This window comes from Alligator mississippiensis, chromosome 7 (genome assembly GCF_030867095.1).
Source record: "Alligator mississippiensis isolate rAllMis1 chromosome 7, rAllMis1, whole genome shotgun sequence".
Classification (NCBI taxonomy): Eukaryota; Metazoa; Chordata; order Crocodylia; family Alligatoridae; genus Alligator; species Alligator mississippiensis.
This window is the reverse complement of record NC_081830.1, coordinates 74,962,444-74,984,313: the sequence shown is the minus strand read 5'-3', so window position 1 is coordinate 74,984,313 and position 21,870 is coordinate 74,962,444. Positions and strand designations below refer to the sequence as shown.

Genomic DNA, 21,870 nt, shown 5'->3' with positions numbered 1-21,870 from the left:
CCACCACTGAGAACAGTCTAGCTCCATCCTCTTTGCAACCACCCTTCTGGTAGTTGAAGGCTGCTATTAACTCCCCTCTCAGTCTTCTCTTCTCTAAACTAAAGAAGCCAAATTCCCTCAGCCTCTACTTATAAGTCATGTCCCCCAGCCCCTGAACCACTTTTGTTGCCCCCCGCTGGACTTTCTCCAATTTGTCCACATTCTTACGCTAGTGGGGGGCCTAAAACTGGACACAGTACTCCAGACGTTGCCTCAGTTGGAGCTGTATTCTCAATTCTGCCACTGTTTGTAGTACAACCTGGAGCCAAGCTACTTTAGACAAAATGTTCAGAAGTGGTCTTTGATTTTAAGTTGTTTCACTCAATGTGGGAAACTTTTGAGCAAGTTGTCCAAAACCAAAGCACTCTAGTGGGGCCACTTTTGAAAATATAACCTTTCTGCACTTCAACCTACTTCTCTGTAGGCAGTATTTGATTAGGTGCTGGGGAGAAAGTTATCATAGCATCACCTGGAGTGTGAATTTGAACTGGTTTTGTTAAGACTCATGCAGATTGGGGGTGTACCTGCATTGTGTAGCATTCTGCCCCAGCTAACATAACTTGCTGAGGATAAATGATGTATTCGGGTATATTACCATGACTTATGTGTTATACTAATACAATTTATACTGGGTGCATCTACACGTGATATTAAAGTGATGCGATAAACTCTGGCACGGTTTGCACCAGAGTAAGCTGTTTCTGGGTACAGCATCTGCACATGTGCCAGGGACTGCAGTAGTTTGAGCCGGGGCAGAGCATCCCCAGGCTGCCAGAGGGCTGGGGGGTTAGCCCCAGGGTCTGGATGGTGACCTCAGGTGGTGGAGGGGCTGACTGGAGCATAAGGAAAGTGTTGGCTGGGGCCCCTGCACTTTAGCACCCTCATGCCTCAACCAACCCATCACCATCTACAAGTGTGTTTCAGCGCACATAATTATTTAGCTGTATGATAATACTGTCCCTGATGGTACTATCCTATGGTAGAGTTAATTTACTGCACCCTAGTACTAGTGCACATGTAGACAGTGATGCTTTACTGTGGAGCGAATTAGTCAACTCTGTAGTAAAGTACATGTGTAGATGCACCCACTGTGTCTGATACATGACAGTGTGGGGAGAAATAACAATGGGAAGAGAAGTGTGAGAAATGCAGACCCTGTTTGGAAGGGGTGCAGTCAACAGGCACACCAGCCATGAGGGCAAGGCTAAAAGACTCCTTCTTCTTGTGGCAAGTGTGACAGATCATGGCATTATATAGTACTCTACTGTAGTTTTCATTAAAAAGCCAGTTTTCATTAAAAAGCCAGTGTTTACCAAAGCTGCAGACTCTGATGCTACAATATCTTTCTGTACTTGTGGGTTATTGGGCTATTACTGCACTACTGCACAGACAAGTATATGGTGAATGTTGATAAGTGATGATTTTTTTAATCGCGACCACAGTATTTCGAGGAATCATTTTCCACGTTGCCAAAATGCAGCCATAGTAACTTGGAGCAGCTGTTCCTGGGCACCTAGCAGAGCATCTGTTCAAAAACCTAATCTCAAGAGCTGCCTTGGAGGGCCTCAGCATTTGTAAAACCAGACCTTACGGCAAGAAACAAAGAGCACTGGGGTAAATCAGTAACTTCAGTGCTGCCAGTGGAGCCAGGATGACTTCTCCCAGCCAAGGGTCTTGTCCCTCCATTTTTAATTGAAATGCAAGAGAGAATGTGTGTAGGAAGAAAGTAATTACATAAATGGAATCTGACCTGAATACCACATCAGCTGACTTCTTTAATGGCCATGAGCAGCCAGCATCTCAGTTTTAATTTCCCATCCAAAAGATTCATATTTGTCAGGATGTGGAACTGATTTCTCTTTAATACTCATTTTTAGCTTGTTCTTTCAAATCTCTGCTGTTTGGAGTGATAGCTTGGGAAAATCATTCTTTTTGATCAAAAAGAATGTGCCATTTATAATGAAAATATCATCAGAGGCTCAGAAAGCAAAGTGAAAAACCCCATATTAACATTTATTAAATAGTCCAATGATTTTTAAGTCAAAGATATAATTTTGGAGGTCATGAGTCCTGAGTTTTGAGCACCTAAATTTAGTTGTTAAAAAATTCTAATCACCATTCAAACACTAGTGCTGTTTGCTTACCCACAGACTGAAGGATAGAACTAGTCTAATCTGTTTCAATTTTCTTTATATTGTTTTACTTTTCAGTTCTCAGCAGCAGCAGGATGTGCAGTTTGCAGGCACTGCAGGGGTGTATTTTTTAGAAATCTTAGACACAGTGAACTGGGGGGAGGGGGGCAGTGCATGTTAAAAAGCTAGTTTCCTTCACCGTGCAAAAGTCACTGCTGCCTTTGTGTGTGGCACCTGCCCCAAGCACTCAGCCCAACCCAATAGTGTCTTCTTAAAACTCTCTCTCTAAAATCATAGTTACAGCTGGCAAGTCTGAGGGGATGATCAGCCAAGAACTTTAATGCCTGGATAAAAGTCCAATCCCCAACAGACAAGAAACACAATAATTCTGCCCCTTTAAGGTTAGACACTTATTCCAAAGATTTCTTCATCCCATAACTCTGTATAAAATATGGCATACTTCAGTTGGCTCCATTGGGAAGAAGGAACCTTATGTACATCGGGGAAAGTTGGTGGACATTACGTCCTCTGAGAAAACAGCAGCAGAGTTCTCAAATTGAGCCCCTACCTTTTAAATTAAAAGAAACTCTCCATTAACAGAACAAGGTGCAAGAAATGAAACCGATTCCAGCCTCTGAAGGAGAATGATACCATAAATATCCAGTAGATATTGTGCCTTGCACTGGCTCTTGAAAGTCCCAAATGAGCCCAATGCCTCACTGCTTAGGTGAGGTACAAATACATAGCAAGATCTTATAGTTCAAATAGGCAACACAGATAAAGGTACTCATATTGTCCACATTTTACAAAAGGGCAAAATGGGACAGGGAAATGAAGGGATAGCCTAAGCACTCCATGTTGGTCCCCTCCAAAGACTTGGAGGTCATGATTGACCACAAGATGAACATAAGCCACCAATGTGATACCACAGCTGGCAAAGTGAACAAAACTGTGACTTGCATCTACCGATCTCATCCTCCCATTGGCCCCAGCTGGAGTACTGCATTCTGGGCTCCACAATTTAGGAAGGATGTGGAGAAGCTTGAGAGAGTCCAGAGGAGAGCCACGCAAGGACAAGAGAACAGGCCTTATGAAGAAAGGCTGTGAGCTATGGGACTCTTCAGTCTGGAGAAGCGCAGGATCAGGGGGGACTTGGTGGTAGCCTATAAGTATATAAGGGGTGTGCATCAGGATCTGAGGGAATGCCTGTTCACCAAAGCGCCCCAAGAAAGGAGAAGGTCCAACAGTCACAAACTCCTACAAAACCATTTTAGGCTGGACATAAGGAAAAACTTCTTTCCTGTCCAAGCCCCCAGGGCCCAGAACAAACTCCCCCCAGAAGTGGTGCAAGCACCTACTCTGGACATTTTTAAGAAATATTTGGTTGCTTATCTTGCTGGGATCCTTTGACCTTAGTTGACTTCCTGCCCCTTGGGCAGGGGGCTGAACCTGATGATCTCACAAGGTCCCTTCTAGCCCTAATGTCTATGAAATCTATGAAACTGTTCCCCTAGAAGCCAGCAAAAGGTTTGCCAACATGAAGGGCTGAATTAATACACAGGCAAACTAGGCACATGCCTAGGGACGTAAATGAAGAAGGGGCCCAGTTGTGCTTACTTTACATATTATAATTAATGAGTGAAAAAAAATAGGGGCCCATGAGTTTGTTTGCCTAGGGCCCACTAAAGGATTAATCCAGGCCTACCAACATGGGCTGATTTTGAAATCCCACCCTGGTATAATTTTCCTTGAGTGCAGTAGGAAGTATGACAGCTGAATTGGAAATACAATCAAGACCTTAAGTGTCTGTATGTCTGTCACACACACACACACACACAGTAACACCAAACACTTTTGTGAGTGCAAATGTCTTTTTTTTTCTTTTACAGACTTCCCATAGAGGAGCCTGAACCCAAGCAAAGGAATAGAAGCTTCATTTGCAAGGATGTGGCTTCAAGTTGCTTCAAATCCAGAGCTTCTCTGAACGAGGTGCTATCAGAAGTTGATGTGGCTGAGATCTGCCACCAAACCCTACTGAACTCTCTTGCTTTGCTAGTCTCAATCCCTCTCCCTTACAATGAGTGGCTTCTTCTCGCACTTGGACCCCAGGCGGATCCAGTGGGGTGCCACATGGTATGCCATGCACTCCAGGATTCTGCGCACCAAGCCTGTAGAGTCCATGCTAGAGGGGACTGGCACAACCACTTCTCATGGGACCAAGCTGGCCCAGGTCCTTACTACCATCGACCTGGTTTCACTCGGAGTTGGAAGCTGTGTTGGCACTGGCATGTATGTAGTATCGGGCCTGGTTGCTAAGGAGATGGCAGGGCCTGGGGTCATTGTTTCCTTCATCATTGCTGCAGTTGCCTCTATTTTATCAGGTGAGTCACTCAGAGCCATTGACAAAACTGAATGGGGTTTTTATTGAGGGCCTCAGCAGTATTACTCATGTGTAACTCCTTAGTTCAATCAGGGAAGGTTGGACTCCCAGTTTACTGGTGGACATTGTGTCCTGTGAGCAAAGGGTGCAATTGTTTCTAATACTTGGGAGTCTGACAGCATACAGTGCTGAGTCCAGTCACCGTTTCACTGAAGCCAATGGCAAGCAAGTGCATCTGGCACCTTGAGAGATGCCATCACCTAGAGATGAACTCCCTGCTTTTCAGAATGCACGTGGGCAAGACTTAACAGACATTTAGCTGTGCAGCTGCTGTAATTGTAGGCCCAGTTAGGGACGCACAAGCTACAAGTTGTTTGGTGTATGGCTAATCTTTCACATACCCATTTACTGCAGTCGCATGTTTGCAAAATTGGGATGCACTTCTGAAAAACATCCGCTACCTAAACAATGCATGGCAAGAGCTATGTGAATATAAGTGCGCTATACCTCCTCTGTAATAAACATGCAGACTTTCACAGTGAACTTCTTTAACATGAGCTGAATAGCAAGGGAAATTATTAGTGGAGGACAAAGCCTCTCACAGCTAGACTGCTGCTGTGAACCCTGTATAACGTGGCTGTGGCCCAACCTTTTGTCAGCTGGCTGATGGCCTTGACAAGTCCTTGGTTAATACATTTGGGGCACTTGCACAGGTGACAAAAATTGCCCATTTTTATGCTTAAATTGCATCAACTTTATACGTACGGGGGGGGGGCTGCAGTTTAAATTAGTTCATTATGTTGCAAACTAAACCACATCCCCATGTACTTTAGTTTGCAACATAGCGACTTGTAACATTGCAACCTTGAGGTGTCCTGAAGGCAGAAGCAGTGGGTGCAGCCTCCAAGATGGGGCAGCCCCCCCAGTCTGCTAGCTGCCTGCCCAGGCAGCCCCAGAGGGAAGGACCAGGACCCCCCACAGTTCAAGGGCTGCTCAGCCCACTGGCAGCTCATGCAGGCAGGCTCCACTGGAAAAAATAAAAAAAATAAAAGTGGCAATGGGTCTGATCCTTCTTTTTCCCCCCACAGGGCCAGCCTGTGGCCAGGGAGTTAGCGGCCAGGGGCGTGAGCTGCAGGGGGCCCCAGTCCTTCCCTCCATGGTGGTGGTGCACCCCGGGGCCACCAAGGTGGACTGCTAGCAGGCCAGGGGCTGCCCCAGCTCGGAGGCAGCAGCCAAGCCGATCCAACTGTTCCCCAAGCCTGAACAGGGCAGCCCCCATCCTGCTGGCAGCCCATCCACTGTGGAGGGAAGGACTGGGGCCCCCCCGCAGCTCAGGGGCTACTTATCCCACTGGCATCTTGCCCCCCAGCTGCAGGAGAAGCAGGCAGCTTCACCAAAAAAAAAAAAAAGAAAAAAAAAGGATTGGGCCCCTTGCTTTAACAATGATGGAAGCCCCTAAATTGAAACGGCGGGTTTTTAATCATCACAGATAATCAGTTTAAATAGAAGTCAGTACATCTCTACTCTACTGCATGAATCCAGCCAAATATGCTGATTGATCTGTGCTTTCCACATAGTCCCCTTACACCCAACATTTGTCCTTTCCAGTTCAGTGGTAGCAAACAGACATGCTGTTCCAAAGCTGTCTGTTTAGAGAATCTTTGCACGATGTGATGGAGCGTGTTAGCAATGGGTTTGCTTTTTTGTGGATGCCGGGTGAGAAACCTCAAACAGCAGAGCACTTTAATAGAATACAACAGTTCCAAAGAAAATTAAACAATCTGACTCCACTTTTAAGAACTCAGCCCTTAGTAATGTTTCAGTGGGTATATTCTCTTGTACTACCATTGCTAATTCTATTTTTCCTTTTGAGTTCAACTCCTGCCAAAGTCCATGGGACTTACACCAGTATCCAGGAGAACATTTGCTGTAAGGCAGTGGTTTTCAACCTTTTTCTTCCAAAAAAATTTTGAATGGAGATGCGGGCTCCTTTGAATTGTAAGTGTGGGTATTCATATACTTTTGATCAATCCTGGCCATCTTTCGCTGATCCCTTAGACAGTCTGCAGACCCCGAGGGATCCACAGACCACAGGTTCAAAACCACTGTTGTAAGGCATTCCTAGAGCTATCAGAAAGGAAAAGCAGACTCAGATTCTGGGTACGTGGCATAACTGGAGCCAAGTTCGCTTCCTGATTTAAATCTAGAGTAACACATTTATACAAACAGATATCAATCAGCTGTGAATGTGCTGTCAGACTTTTCAGAGCTCTGCAAGCTGTGCTTCCGTGGCTAGCATATAGTCTGATGTCTGCTGCATCTCAGATCTCTACAGACCCCACCTGATGATGGGACTGTGCTTGTTTTTTGTTTTATCTATAGGTAGGCTACTGTCCTGCAGCAGGCAGTGCCATATATACACATTCATACGCATGCGCACACACATCCAAAAAGAACCTATAATAGGGACCTCTTGATTGAACTTTTTCCATGGCAACCTTGAAATTGCCATGAAAATTCAATGTTAGTTTTATTTATTTTTTAAATGGGTTGTACCAATGGGTATCTTTCCAGCACCCATTGGAATGGTACTGACTCGCTTCCTTGTGAAAGGTACTGGCTCTACAGGCCTGCATAGTGAAGGTTCAGTATAAGAAGCAAATCAGCAAATTTCTGTAATCTACTGATGTACATCAGTCCTAGTTGCTGCCAGACTAGGAAAAAGAATATTTCATTTTTTGGTGTCTGTGCCTGCCTCAGCTTTGATGCCAGAACTGTTAAAAAGGATATACATACTGATATAAATCAGCAGTAAATGTGCTATTAGACTTTTAACATGTGTCATTTGTACACCCTGGACCCACAGAGGGTCAGATTTGCAAAAGCTTACTGGCCTCTGCAATAGATAGATTTTTTTTTTAAACCTGGGCAGTAAACAGATTTGTGACCTGATCAGTAAAGCCTGAATGGAAGGCACTAAATTTACTTCCCGTATGCCACCAATGTAATTTCCATTTATGCCTGCAGGAAGAGGGAGGGGAAGGGTGAGCAGTAGCAGTGCTCACCCTCTAGCTATCAGACCTGTATGAAAGTAGGGGCTCTGGCCAGACCCTGCATAGACCAACTGATGCACTCAGAGCTTGGAGCAAGGCAAGCTCCCAGTAGGGAGCTCAGAAAGATCACTGTGCCTGTGGCCCACAGCCAGAGGGGCAATGTAATTGGGTCATCATACCCCCGGGATCCACCCCAGTCACAGCAGTCAGTTTATTTCCCAACATGCTTAGTTTGCATGGGGTTCACATTTGCCACCTTATCTAGAATCTGAACTTTTCCAAAGCCTCAGAATGTCCAGATCTTAATATGAAGGGTTTGGATTCATGAATCTTCAAAGCATATATGTTTGTAAGAGCTGCAACTAGCATCAGCTTATGTTACAACCCAGTTGCATAACACTGGCTGCAGGATCTCCCTTACTGAAGTAATCCATACTTGACAGGTCCATTTTTCACTAGTGCAACACACCCACATAGGTTCCATGATCCCTAATGTAGACCAGCCCTTAGCTTCGAAAGCCAGCTAGAGCCAACAGATCATTTGTTTAAGCTAATCAGTGGGATACATCCTTACAAGCAATCCCACTGGAAGTAAATTAATGACACAGTAACACAGACAGGATTGATAAGCCAAGTAAATGAGAGCAGAATTTGGTTCTAATCAAGCTAAGAAACATAGGAACATGGAACTGGAAGCAGCCTCCCAAGATGTCAAGTCCCATGCTTGAAGTCAGGATCAAGCCTGCCTACACAAGTGTTGTCAAAGATATAGCCTATGAATGCTGCCCCTTGGTGCCACACACAGCACATGCCAACCCAGCCCCATGGGCAAGGTGTGGGACACATGCCACGTGCCACACTCAGTGCCCATTCCAGCTGCTCTGGGATCCGGGCTGCACATGGCACCCGCCCCGGCTGGTCTGGGATGCACACTGCATATACAGCCCACTCCAGGGGACCAGGACCTGCATGGCATGAGGCTCCGGACTGGCTGGCATGGGTGGATCAGGCATTTGAGGGGATGAGGAAGGAATGGGGGCAGGAGATCCACTGGATTTTGGCATCCCTGGCCTAAGCCATCAGATAACCAGAAACAGATCTTTGTCTAACCTGCCCTTAAAATACCTCCAAGGGGAAGGAAATTCCACAAGCTCCCTTGGTGGCCAGTTCTACTGTTTCAGCCTAAGTTTTCAAACATCTGTGTCACATAATGTAGATCTTCACTGAAAACTAAGTAAATTTATTTCTTCTTGTGCTACTCCATGAACATAGAGGACAATTGATCACCTTTATAAGCACCTTTTATATGCTGGAAAATACATCACATGTCCCTTTAGCCTTCCCTTTTCTAAACCAAACAAACTCAGCTGCTTCCACCTTTCCTCGTGGGTCATGTTTTCTAAATCTCTTACCAGAGAGCCAAGACCCAAGTCTGCTGTTCTGCTCTACTGGCTCTTGGAATGTCTTACAATATTATTCTCTCTGCTGCACAATTTCCACTTCAGTGCAAGCCACGCATTCATCAGGGAGAACGGAATGTAACTCCATGTGTGATTGCAAGGGAAGAGAATAAATCTATGTATCTGGTTTAAGGCCCAAGTTTTTAAAACATGAGCCAGATCACTCCGATGTTTTTGCAGTTACTGTATCATATTAAAGTCCTCTGCCACACAAATGTTCCCACACAGCACCCACATAAAAGCAAATCCAATCAAAAACCTCTTCTGTGTACTACAGGACTTCTTTTAAAATCTAGTGTTGCCATAACATACTGCTGAGCACCCTGCTATGTTCAATGGTAGGAAAGATTTCCACCCTTTCCCAAGTGCCACTGAGATGCAGGTAAAGCATGACATGGCTTGTGGAAAATCCTCTGAGCCAGTTATTAGCCATCTGACCTGCCTGTTGTTAATATGCCTACAACACTTGATCTGCCCTTGCTAGATGGAAATCTTGCCTCTACGCATGCTTTATTTATGGATTTCACTTTAATGGGTCTGGATGTAGCAACCCTTTGGTTATAACAGGCAAACTGGGAGTGGCTCAAGTAGATTGTTATAACAGAATTTTGCTGCCTTGTGTAAAATTATTGCACTCAGTTCCTGAAAAGAATACCCACAAAACCACATCTACTGTATAGAAAGTAGCTCAGTGCTTCTTCCAGCATGGCTGGTTAGAAAGTCACATAGATGCTTAGTGTGTGCTGCCGGCATTTACATCTGTCAAAACAAGTAAACGTCAAGTGAGCAAAAGCATAAGTTTGGAAAGCATTCACGGACCTAGCTGCACTTGCAACATCACTTCCTTCACATCAGGGCACTCAGCACTCCATCTCAGAGCTCAGGCATGGATTTGTCTTGGTCTCCCTGTACGCTAGAAAAATCAGTACCCTTATCACAGTACCTGTCAACAAGGATGCAGCTGTACTGCTTTGCTAGTTACCAAGCAAGCTGATAAACACCGGGCTTTAACACTGTTATCACATCGTGTTTTACATGACTGTGGTATGAAAACCCAAACCTCTGCCTGCACCAGGACTTCCAGAGTGTTAACATCAGATCAAGAGTTGGTAAAATCTCCTAAAGTGGATGCCACCTTTAAAATGTATAATATACATTTTTATATAGTGCTAGTAAGTGTCTGTACTAGTTAGTATAACATCTCTGGTCTAACCGATCTTTCATCACACAAAGATGGGATAGTGCATGGATGGCTTGGCCAAACTCTTCTCACATTTGTTAAACAGATTTAAAACTTTATTAGTGAATGTTAAAAATCATAGTTATTACATGGCATTGTACAACTGGAAGAGAATGAAGGACCCTTGTGTATGGTAGCTACAGAGTACATAGTTGATATATGCTACCACAGTCTAAGACATGGAGGATGTCATGCAGGCTATGTTTACCTGGGATATAGAGGGTTACTTACTCAGGAAGTTGTACACTAACTCCCCTGACAATCTCTAGCAATATACGTAGATGATTGAGGATGTCTTGTGCCCAGACCCAAACCTGTATTTAGCTGAAATGGCCTCTGGCCTTGCCCACATAAAAGAAATTCAAGCAGCACCTAGGCAGGCAAGGAGGCACCATGCTCCCAGGCATCATAGTCTGCTTGTCTAGCATGCAAAGTTCGTTAAGTGCAGATGCTATACTCCCTACAGCTGTCTGGCATAGCTAGCAAGACAGCCTGTGTGCAAACCCCATCAGTTCAGAAAAGCAGAGAAAAAACCCTGCAGTACGCTTAGGGAGCTCACCATGAGCTACAAAGTGGGTTGCCACTTTTGCCAAATACACCCTTGGCCACCATCTTCAAAGCCCAAACCTACCCAGAGTCATTATTTACTCCAAGGCAGAGTACTTTTTACCTAGTTGTGAAACTGCTGACTGCTTCAAGCAGAATAAAGCCCAAACCAGATAAATAAATAAACAAAAGATTTAAAATTAAGCTAAAGACTGGTTTGTGACTGCATCCCCTTAAATAGCCTGAAATCCCAGAACCACTCTGCTGTGTTTATGTGCTCCTGAATAATATCAGTAACCATGTAATTATACCATGTAGCAATTGTTATACCAATTATAAACTCTGGCCCACGTTCAAGAGGAAAAAATGGTCTTCTGCAAAAGACTGTTCTCCCAATCAGCTGCTGTGCTGGTTTGTTGTCTGTAGGAAGCCAGTAATCACTCCCAACTGGAAAATATTCAGACTTCAATTTCAAAGAAATCTGGCAGGGAGATAGCACCATGTGCTCTTTTTGCAAGCACCATAATTTAAAAATTTGGAGGAATTTTGCCTGACTAGGTGCTTAATACAGCAATAAACAAAGAGGGAGATAGATAGATTCCTGCCTTTTATACCAAGCAAAGTTGGTGCAGGATAACAGGAGTCTGTGGATAAACAGCCCACCGATACTAGGAGTATTTCAGCTCCTTGTTGTTCAGTAGCGAGATGGGCAGCAGTACAGTATTTGGTTCCATCCAGTGGAGGTAGCTGCCTGCTTTTAAGGACAGGCTTTCTAAAATTAGTTTCCTCATTTTTGTAATTGAGCAATGTTTGGGTTTTTATTAAAACAAAACCATGCAGTGCTGCATGTCCCTGGTTCTGTAATCACTTACACCTGGAAACCATTTTTATATATGAGTCCCATTAAGGTCAGTGGAAATATCTACATGAATAAACTTCAGCACATGCTAAGTATTTACAGGACTGTGACTTATTATGTTCTCCTCTCTAGGTGTATGTATTGATGGAAGACAAAAACATTAAAGGACTTTTATTTGTAGCCAGTTTAATTTCCTGGCTCTCAGGCACCAGAAAAGTGTTTCAGTGTTTGGATAAAGTGCAATTGTAATCAGAACAGAAAGAAAAGCACTAAAATAGCTGGAAAAGTACTGTTGATTTTTTATTAAACTCTGATTTGACAAAACTACATATTAAGCCCAGGTTGTCCTGTCAGCGCTTCCAACACAGCATATAACTCACTCAGATCCTCTCACCAACCCCTGGGCTTTTTACTTACCCATTGCCTTCTGGGCTGCTGATGGTCTGATCCCTTTTCTCCCAACATCTTCTGGACATGGCCAGTTAGCCCACTCAGTCTGCTAAGGAGCAAGCAGGGATCTCTGCTATATCTCCCCAACCTGTGGCACATTAGTCAGTCTCACCTCCATCCTTGGCAAAGTCTTTGAAAAAATTATCAAGGCTCACATTTGTGAGAGCCCGGCAGGACAAATTATGCTGAGGGGAAACCAGCACGGGTTTGTGGCAGGCAGATCATGCCTGACCAATCTAGTTTCTTTTTATGACCAGGTTACGAAACGCCTGGACACAGGAGGAGGGGTGGATGTCGTATACTTAGACTTCAGGAAGGCCTTCGATACGGTATCCCACCCCATACTGGTGAACAAGTTAAGAGGCTGTGACTTGGATGACTACACAGTCCGGTGGGTGGCGAATTGGCTGGAGGGTCGCACCCAGAGAGTCGTGGTGGATGGGTCAGTTTCGACCTGGAAGGGTGTGGGCAGTGGGGTCCCGCAGGGCTCAGTCCTTGGACCGATACTCTTCAATGTCTTCATCAGCGACTTGGACGAGGGAGGCAAATGTACTCTGTCCAAGTTTGCAGATGACACAAAGCTATGGGGAGATGTGGACACGCCGGAGGGCAGGGAACAGCTGCAGGCAGACCTGGACAGGTTAGACAAGTGGGCAGAAAACAACAGAATGCAGTTCAACAAGGAGAAATGCAAAGTGCTGCACCTAGGGAGGAAAAATGTCCAGCACACCTACAGCCTAGGGAATGACCTGCTGGGTGGCACGGAAGTGGAAAGGGATCTTGGAGTCCTAGTGGACTCCAAGATGAACATGAGTCGGCAGTGTGACAAAGCCATCAGAAAAGCCAATGGCACTTTATCGTGCATCAGCAGATGCATGACGAATAGGTCCAAGGAGGTGATACTTCCCCTCTATCAGGTGCTGGTCAGACCGCAGTTGGAGTACTGCGTGTAATTCTGGGCGCCGCAATTCAAGAGGGATGCAGATAACCTGGAGAGGGTCCAGAGAAGGGCCACTCGTATGGTTAAGGGCCTGCAAACCAAGCCCTACGAGGAGAGACTAGAGAAACTGGATCTTTTCAGCCTCCGCAAGAGAAGGTTGAGAGGCGACCTTGTGGCTGCCTATAAGTTCATCACGGGGACACAGAAGGGAATTGGTGAGTATTTATTCACCAAAGCGCCCCCGGGGGTTGCAAGAAATAATGGCCACAAGCTAGCAGAGAGCAGATTTAGATTGGACATTAGGAAGAACTTCTTCACAGTTCGAGTGGCCAGGGTCTGGAACGGGCTCCCAAGGGAGGTGGTGCTCTCCCCTACCCTGGGGGTCTTCAAGAGGAGGTTAGATGAGCATCTAGCTGGGGTCATCTAGACCCAGCACTCTTTCCTGCTTATGCAGGGGTTCGGACTCGATGATCTATTGAGGTCCCTTCCGACCCTAACATCTATGAATCTATGAATCTATTACTGGGCTAGAGGAAGACAAACTGTAGAGGAGACCTGGGTCCTTGCTGTGTCTGGGAGTCCAAGTACATGGATCTCCCAGTTTCAGTCTCCTAATGGAAACTAAACCCATGTAGGATTTTTAGGGACATTTTTGCAGTACTTTTCTATTAAACCCTTTTAGTAGATGGCCTCTACTAGAACCACTCTCTAAATACCAGTAACCAACTACCAGTCTCTTCCAGAGCGCAGCCACTTGTATTGATTCCCCCCTGCTCCAGCAGGTATTACAAGGATTCCTCTATACAAAAGTTCCTCTTCCTCTACAGCTGTCTAGTAGGTGGCAAGGCTCACCCCCTACACCCTAAAATGTGTAAGCTGCTGCAAGACTTGTCCTTACACTAGGATGGAGTATGTGGGTTTGGGCTCTACGCTAGGCATTTGTGCATGCGCTCTCTTTCTTCCTCTTCTAATTCAGATCAACGTGCATTTCAGATTTAAAGGGGCTCTGTCAGGTTAATTTCAGTTCCAAACAAACATCAACAAGTTTCTATTTTTTGTTTTAATTTAAAAAGAGAAATGTGACTTTCAGCTCTTCCACTTTGCCATTAATTTGTTTAGCAAACAAAGGAGATGCTTTCAATGCCAAAAAAATATCAGCTCTTAACAACCCATTTTCTTCATCAAGTTAGTAGGCTGTTAATACTGTAATCAATCTATAGCTACCTCAGACTTCAGGATTATTGGACAGCTGCTGAGCAGCAGACCTTCAGAGCCGCTGTAGCAATAGAGCATACATCACTCTGCTCTAAATGCTCCTATCTGGCAACCCAAGAGCGCCACTCTTCCCTGTTAGCCTTAGGGGGTTTACAGTACGTACTTGATCAGTTCCAGTTCAACCCCGAGGGCAGTGGTACAAATTTCATACAATGACACATTAATTAGAATGTCCAATTCTTTCCTTCATATGTCTTAAGCCATACTATAAAGGAGGTAAAGCTCATTATCCCTGCTTTAAATGGGGAAACCAAGGCACAACATGGTGAATTTATCTGTGGCAAGTTACTTCAGTAGCAAATTCAGTGGCAGAGCTACAAATGGAAGTCAGGCCTTACATCATACTCCTGTAGCCCACCACTAAACCTATGCTGCATACAGTAGGTCCTGTCTGGCTCTCATCAAAATCAATACATAATTTATTTCATATGAAATAAAATAAAATGCATACTGCCTGTAAGTAACACATAGAACATTGTATTACTAATGTATATGGGAATTCCAGTGGAATAGCAGCAACCTCAAGTGTTTAGCCATATTAATAAGTTATCACCATGCCAGCCTGAATACATATCAATAATAATCTTTAAACTTTGTTTTTTCATTGGCTAAAGTAGAATGATCCTTAGACAAACATTATATGATTTTTAAAGCCATCAAACAGTGTAACAAGATACCTGCCCCCATCAAGGCATCTGTTTCACAAAACATTCAGGCATGTAGTTATCTGTTAATGCCTTGCATTTGCAGATTGCATGCATTTTTTATCAGCTTTGAATAATGACTTTTATGTGGATGAATGATTAGGGTGTCTTGTTGTTGTTCCTGTAACTTAGTCTGCTTTCCAGAAGTAAAGTTTCAAAGCACTAAGTTTAAAAAGCACTATTAGCTATGTAGCTTAAAAGTGAATGACATGTACAGGACCTCCAGTGGCAAGAATGCAAATGCCATTGAATTTAACTAAAAGGCCCAATAATTCTACATTTGTATTTAATAGGCTCATTTTCTAAGCACTTGGAAGAGAAAAAAAGTGGTTAGGAATAGTCAGTATGGATTCACCAAGGGCAAGTCATGCCTGACCAACCTGACTGCCTTCTATGATGAGATGACTGGCTCTGTGGATGTGGCAAGACCAGTGGATGTGGTGTACCTTGACTTTAGCAAGGCTTTTGATATATATGGTCTCCCACAACATTCTCGCAGGCAAGCTGAGGAACTACGGGTTGGCTGGATGAATGGAGTGTAAGGTGGATAGAAAACTGGCTGGAGCATCAGGCTCAGAGAGTGATGAACACATCTGCAGTACCGTGTTTAGTTTTGGGCCCCTCACTACAGAAAGGATGTGGACAAATGGAGAGAGTCCAGTGAAGGGTGACAAAAATGGTTTGGGGCTGGGGCACATGACTTAGGGGAACAGCCTGAGGGAATTGGGCTTAGTCTGGAGAAGAGAAGGGGGGGTTCAATAGCAGCCTTCAACTACCTGCAGGGGGGTTACAAAGAGGATGGAGCTGGACTGTTCTCGGTGGTGGCAGATGACAGAACAAGGAGCAACAGTCTCAAGTTGCAGCAAGGGAGATTTAGGTTAGGTATTAGGAAGACTTTTCTCACTAGGAGGGTAGTAAAGCACTGGAACAGGTTACCCAGAGAGGTGGTGGAAGCTCCATCCTTGGAGGTTTTTGAGACCCAGCCAGACAAAGCCTTGGCTGGGATGATCTAGTTGGGGATGGTCCTGCTTTGAGCAGGGGGTTGGGCTAGATGTGGCCTCCCACGGTCCCTTCCAATCCTAGTTTTCTATGATTCTATGCTAAAACTGCAGTTATTGTTAGAGTGCTGGTTTTATAAAATTATTATAAATTCCTTTAGATCCCAAATTAGTTGCAAATTCCAATCAGTGATTTTTATTATTTAATTATTTATTGGAAGTGGACCTAATATCTGGTAAAATATGAATACATAAAAATACATGTTTCTTCCTAAAGCTAATTATGGCAGTAAATTATGTTTTACCTAATTAACCCTAGGATCATATGGTTATATGATTATTATGGAAACAGATATTGCAGTTGCACAAGTTATAGTCAAGATGCATTTTGCCTGTAAGGGAAAGATTTTAACCACTTAGTTTATATTAAAAATGCAGCATACACTCCCCCAAATTAAACTTTTATTTTTCAAGTATAAAATGAATAAATGGACTCACTAATTCTGTTTAAAAAATTTAAATAGGTCCTTTAAGAGACTTAACACCAGGTGTCAGGCTCATTTTTTGTTCTAGGCTCTCTTAATGTAAACTCTTCAGGAATTTTGAAGATTTCAACTCACTGAAATCTCCATTACTACATGTAAAGACTTTTTATGATTAATGGCCATATTTTGTCATTATTCCTTTTAACTGGAGCTCATTATTCATTGTCCTGGGCTCACGGGAAATGCTCACAACAGAAAATTCCCCAAAGAACTGTCATCCTCTTTCAGAATGGTTACCAGTTCCTACTGTTCCAGGAGCCCTGCGTGAGACTACATATGGCCTGTCTTTAGCAAAGTATAATGGCCAGTGCCTCTTATGGCTTCTAATAGGACTGAATCCAGACTTTTCACAAGGAAAAGCAGAAAGCAGAAAGCTCTCGGGGGTCTGTAACTCTTGTGGAACCTTCCATAACCCTGTAGCATCACACTGTATAGCATTTGAGAGCCACAAGATTGTGCTGAGATGACTCTGCATAATTTGGAATGACACTGGACACCTAAATCAGGATTACTACTCTAAACAGCAGGAAGCATATGCCCAATCTGAGTAGTTAAACTATAGGCAAAATACTGGATGATAAGCTTTTTGTGAGTCCCTTAATCCTCAGCACCCTCCACTCAACCCTATTGCCATTTAGAAACTTGCTGAATTTGACTTGAAGATGCCTTCAGATTTACTCAGCATGAGTAAAACTAAAAGAATCAGGGCTGTAGGTAGCACTTAAATAAATGATAAAATAGATGTTAATAACTAGCATTAAAAACCTCTAGGCGATACAGCCTCGCATCCATTTTGCACTTCCACAGAGGCCAATGATAGTGTGGGCAGTGATGGTCTTAGAAGCTCTGAAGCAAAAAGAGAGATCCGTGTGAAAATAATGCACCTATGCACACGTAACCACACACACATACTTACATGCAACAATGCATGCATACACACACACACTATGCAACATTCAGCAAAAGCATCACTTTTCTTCCAGATATATTTCTAAAATCATCTAATTCACAATAATTAGTTCATAAAAGTCCATAGTAATGAAAAAGGTTATTACACTGTCTGTAGTTCAAGAAAGAATTTGTTGGGGTGAAGGAATAACACTTCTCAGACTCCAGGGCTGCTTTTCACCTCGGAGGCAGAAGTAATGGAAAGCTTGAAAAATGCACCCCCAAAAGGAGAGACCGTATCTGTGAAGGAGACAAGTAGCTACTAGAAATGAGCATGTTTCTACTCCTGGAGAACCGCATGCTGTTCCCTATTGAAGACATTGGGAGTGTTGCTACTGGCTTTATATAGAACCAAATTTAGGCCAGGAGGCCCATAATACCACCCAGATCCTCTCATTCCCAGTCAATAATTATTTCCTTACTTAGAAGAACAATTACATAATAAGAGAACAAAACGCTGTGTTTTGGCTTGATACACAAGAGCACACGATTCAATCCAATACATGCTTCAAAGGTAGCACGACTGTATGCCCATCATATGTACAACTCCATCTTGCACAGATCTGGGCCCCAAGTAGGAATAATAGTTTGGGTGTGGATGTGCTGCCAAGTTGGTTTGCCATGTTTTTTGGGAGCTGCTTGTGGACTTGTACTCCAGCCTCACTTAGGTACTTTTGAAAACCATAGCCTCTGGGTTTTTTCACGTTGGTTTGCCATGTTTTTTGGTAGCTGCTTGTGGACAGTGCCATTGCCAGGATCTGGTCTCAGGATTGTAATGGCTTATGAATCAGTAAATGCATGAATAAAAGAGCACAGTGTGAGAGCATGCTCTGACCGCTAAGGGTGTCACCCCACCTGCTGGCATAAGAAGAGCTGTTAATTACAGCTTGTCCTTCCTAGCAGAGTGGAAATAGTCCTGAATCAGGCAGGATAACAGTAATTTTCTGCCACAGAGGATACACACGCACCTTCTCTGAATATGTCTGTACTACATTTGTACAGACAGAGCACTGCTAAGAAGCATGTTCCACTGACTCAGTCCCACTCTGCTGCCCCCACCACCACTCTCAAGCAAGTGATTTCAAGTGATTTCAAGATTAGCAGCAAGGAATGCCTTATAGCAGCTTCATTGACTGTCCTGTGTTTGGCACAGGTGGGGCAGGGCACACTTCTTGGTGATGCTTTCAGGAAAGCCAGGGAGCTGTTGTAGACATCCCCTGTGTCCAGATGAATGAGCATGTACCAGTTGCAGTATCTCAAAGCAGTTTGAGAGGCTGTAGGAGGCATGGTAGGAATGAAAAAATGTCCCCCATGCATGCATATTTGCACCGTGGGCAGGCGCCGAGTCTGAGGCAGTACTGCGCTGCAGGCAGTCTCTGCCAACAGTGGGCCACGAGCACCCCAATGGCCACCACTGCTGCTGCAGGGGGGCTGTGCACTGTGCGGTGGGCAGGGAACCCACACCCTGAGCAGTCCCTCCCACCCCCTTCCCACCACCACACAGTCCTCCCACACCCACAATCCCTCCCACAATCCACCCAAAAACCCCACCCCCACAAACCTCCACCCACAGACCCACTCACAAACCCCACACTCACAAACCCACCTACAATTCACCCCCAAAACCCACCCCTGCAAAGCCCCAACAGAAACCACATCAAGAGGTTGTAAAATAATTTCTGATTCTCTTCTAAAACAGCCAACGGGGGTCACAGCTGTTCAGCAGGAACCCACTCCTCTGAAGTCTCCAGGTCTTCGGTGTTCAACATCTAGAAAGATCAGGCTTCTAGACCGGAACATCCTGGGCAAGGAGCATGTCTTCCACTTGTTCTGTCCAGGACTAATGCAGTCCTCCCTTAGCACATAACAATAAAACTGTCGGGGATACAGGTTGTAGCTGTATTGGTCTACAGGCAACAGGAATCAGAACTCGTAGCAGAGGTGATATCTTTTATTAGACCAATTAGATATTTGCAAAAAAAAAATTTATTTGCAAGCTTTCCAGCAAACACACCCTTCCTCGGGCATAGGAGAATGCAGATATTGTAAAATTTCTCCTAAGTGGAAATGAAAATTCAATTTCACAGGAGAGCTGAAGGTGTTATAAGGTCTCCTGATTGGAATAGTTCGTTTTGTGCAAATAAGGTTCAGATAAAAGTTAGAACAGTCTATTGACCTTGATGTTGCCTGTTGTCAAGCAGGATGTTGAATTATGTTTCCTTCTAGTTATGATATTTCATATTGCACAGGAGGATGGTGTGATGGATGCTCTCCTGGGTAGGAAATTCTCTTGTGTAGAGGCACTTTGCTCTGTGAACATGCAGATTGAGCTGGAACAATAGGCAGGAGCCAAGGTGTCTGCTTTCAGGTTCCAAGGTGGTGAACTTTCTTCCTTCTTGTAAAATTATGAAGTTTTCATTTAAAAAATGGCTAAAATTTGATATCTTCTGTGTTTCAGGGATACATGTTACAGTTATATTGGTTATAGTCGTATAGTTGTATTCCTTTTGCTTGTGTTCATGTTTCAGGGATACAGTCAAAAGAAATCAGAACTCATGGCAGAGGTGATATCTTTTATTAGACCAAGTAGATATTTGCAAAAAAATATATTTTTTGCAAGCTTTCAGTCACACTCACCCTTCCTCCTGTGCAATATGAAATTCCAGTATGGATTCCAATAAAACTGTCATTCGCTCATTCAACATGACTCAGTCTCTGTCACTACCCTTTTGCATCTGTTATCTCTCACTCACTCCGATATAGTAATTAGTTCTCTTGACATCGGGCAAGAAATGTTTGACTGACTGATCCCTGTTGTAGCCAAAGCTGCCTAAGCCATCTGTGCTTAAAAAGCCTCAGGCTATTATTACTCCAACAGCAGCAGACAAGACAAGGCCTTGGCAAGTAACTGACTTTCCGTATCCTCTTTCAATTCCTCACAGACGCTGAGGGTTGATTCTTTGTCAGACCTGTAGCATAGATACTCTTGTTCTCAGTACAGCAACAGACAGTATCATAGATTACTACCCAGATTGCACTGGGATATCATATCCTACAGATTTTGCTTCTTGGCCTCTTAATAGGTGAGGCAGATGGTTAACATTGGATTTCTCTCCTTTAAAAAAAAAACCTTAAAAAATAATATTGTCTGGAACAGGGATCAGCAATGTTTTCGGGCAGAGTCAAAAACACCCACAACCTCAACATGTAAGATGTTGGTGTGCCAGGGGTGAATGGCAGGGGAACTGCAGCCCTGGCCCCTTCCCTGCCATCCACCCCAAGGTGCACATGCCAAGCAAAATGCTTTCGCATGCTGCACTCTGGCATACATGCCAGGGGTTGCCTGCCCCTGGTCTGAAACAACAGCAGGCATGAAATATTTCAGAAGCCAGCCAAAGACTAGCCATCCACACTGAGTCTTTTTATAAGCAGCATTTATGGGACCACTTCTAAGTCCCAAGGCTTACTGTGTTTTGGTTTAGATTTGCCTGCATGACAACACAAGGATGCTCATCACCTAGTCAGCCTCCACTTTGCCCATTCTACCCCTTACATTTCTGTGAATTTTAGAGCATGAATGTATTCACCTGCATAACCAAGAAGAACAAATTTCTACTGTGAGAAGGACCAGCTGGCACTCCTTGGCCTATGTTATGAAAGAGCTCAGGCTAGTTTGAAAGTGGCTGAAAGGGTGTGCACAAAATTTCACCAAGAGGCCAGACAGAAAAGTTTTTTCTATTATATTGCTCAGATGCAATAGAAACCTGAATACATGTGCTGCTCATTAGTAGTGACCCTATCTTCCTGTTCTTTCCTGGGCATCAAGGGAGTAGAGAAAGAGCTGTCCTACACGTCCTGACTTACAGGCATAGTAATGATGCACATAGTCCCCATACAATCTGGGGAAAGCTCTTGACACCTTCCCTTACACAGAAGACAGACAGAAGCACCAGGTGAAATCCAACTGGTAGTTATCCACTTTCCTTCCTTGTCCAGCAGCCTGCATTTTCTCATAGGTGTGTGTATTTTTTTTACACAGGTGTTTGTTATGCCGAGTTTGGAGTGCGGGTCCCGAAGACCACAGGCTCTGCCTACACCTACAGCTACGTGACAGTGGGCGAGTTTGTGGCATTCTTCATTGGCTGGAACCTGATCCTGGAGTACCTGATTGGCACCGCAGCTGGTGCAAGTGCACTGAGTAGCATGTTTGACTCCCTGGCAAATCACACCATCAGCCGCTGGATGATCAACAGCGTTGGAACGTTAAATGGCCTAGGTGAGGAATACTCTTGTCATGCAAC

At 44.2% G+C, this 21,870-nt stretch overlaps 1 protein-coding gene across 1 annotated transcript in view; it reads left to right on the top strand.

Annotated features, from left to right (window-relative positions):
• The window catches only part of SLC7A14 (solute carrier family 7 member 14), a 75,357-nt gene that overhangs the window by 20,548 nt on the left and 32,939 nt on the right, over positions 1–21,870 (top strand). The window contains exons 2-3 of the mRNA XM_006267718.4: positions 4,061–4,552; positions 21,609–21,845. Coding sequence (XP_006267780.1) covers positions 4,249–4,552; positions 21,609–21,845 — 541 coding nt within the window. The 5' untranslated portion in view covers positions 4,061–4,248. The remainder of the gene's footprint in view (positions 1–4,060; positions 4,553–21,608; positions 21,846–21,870) is intronic.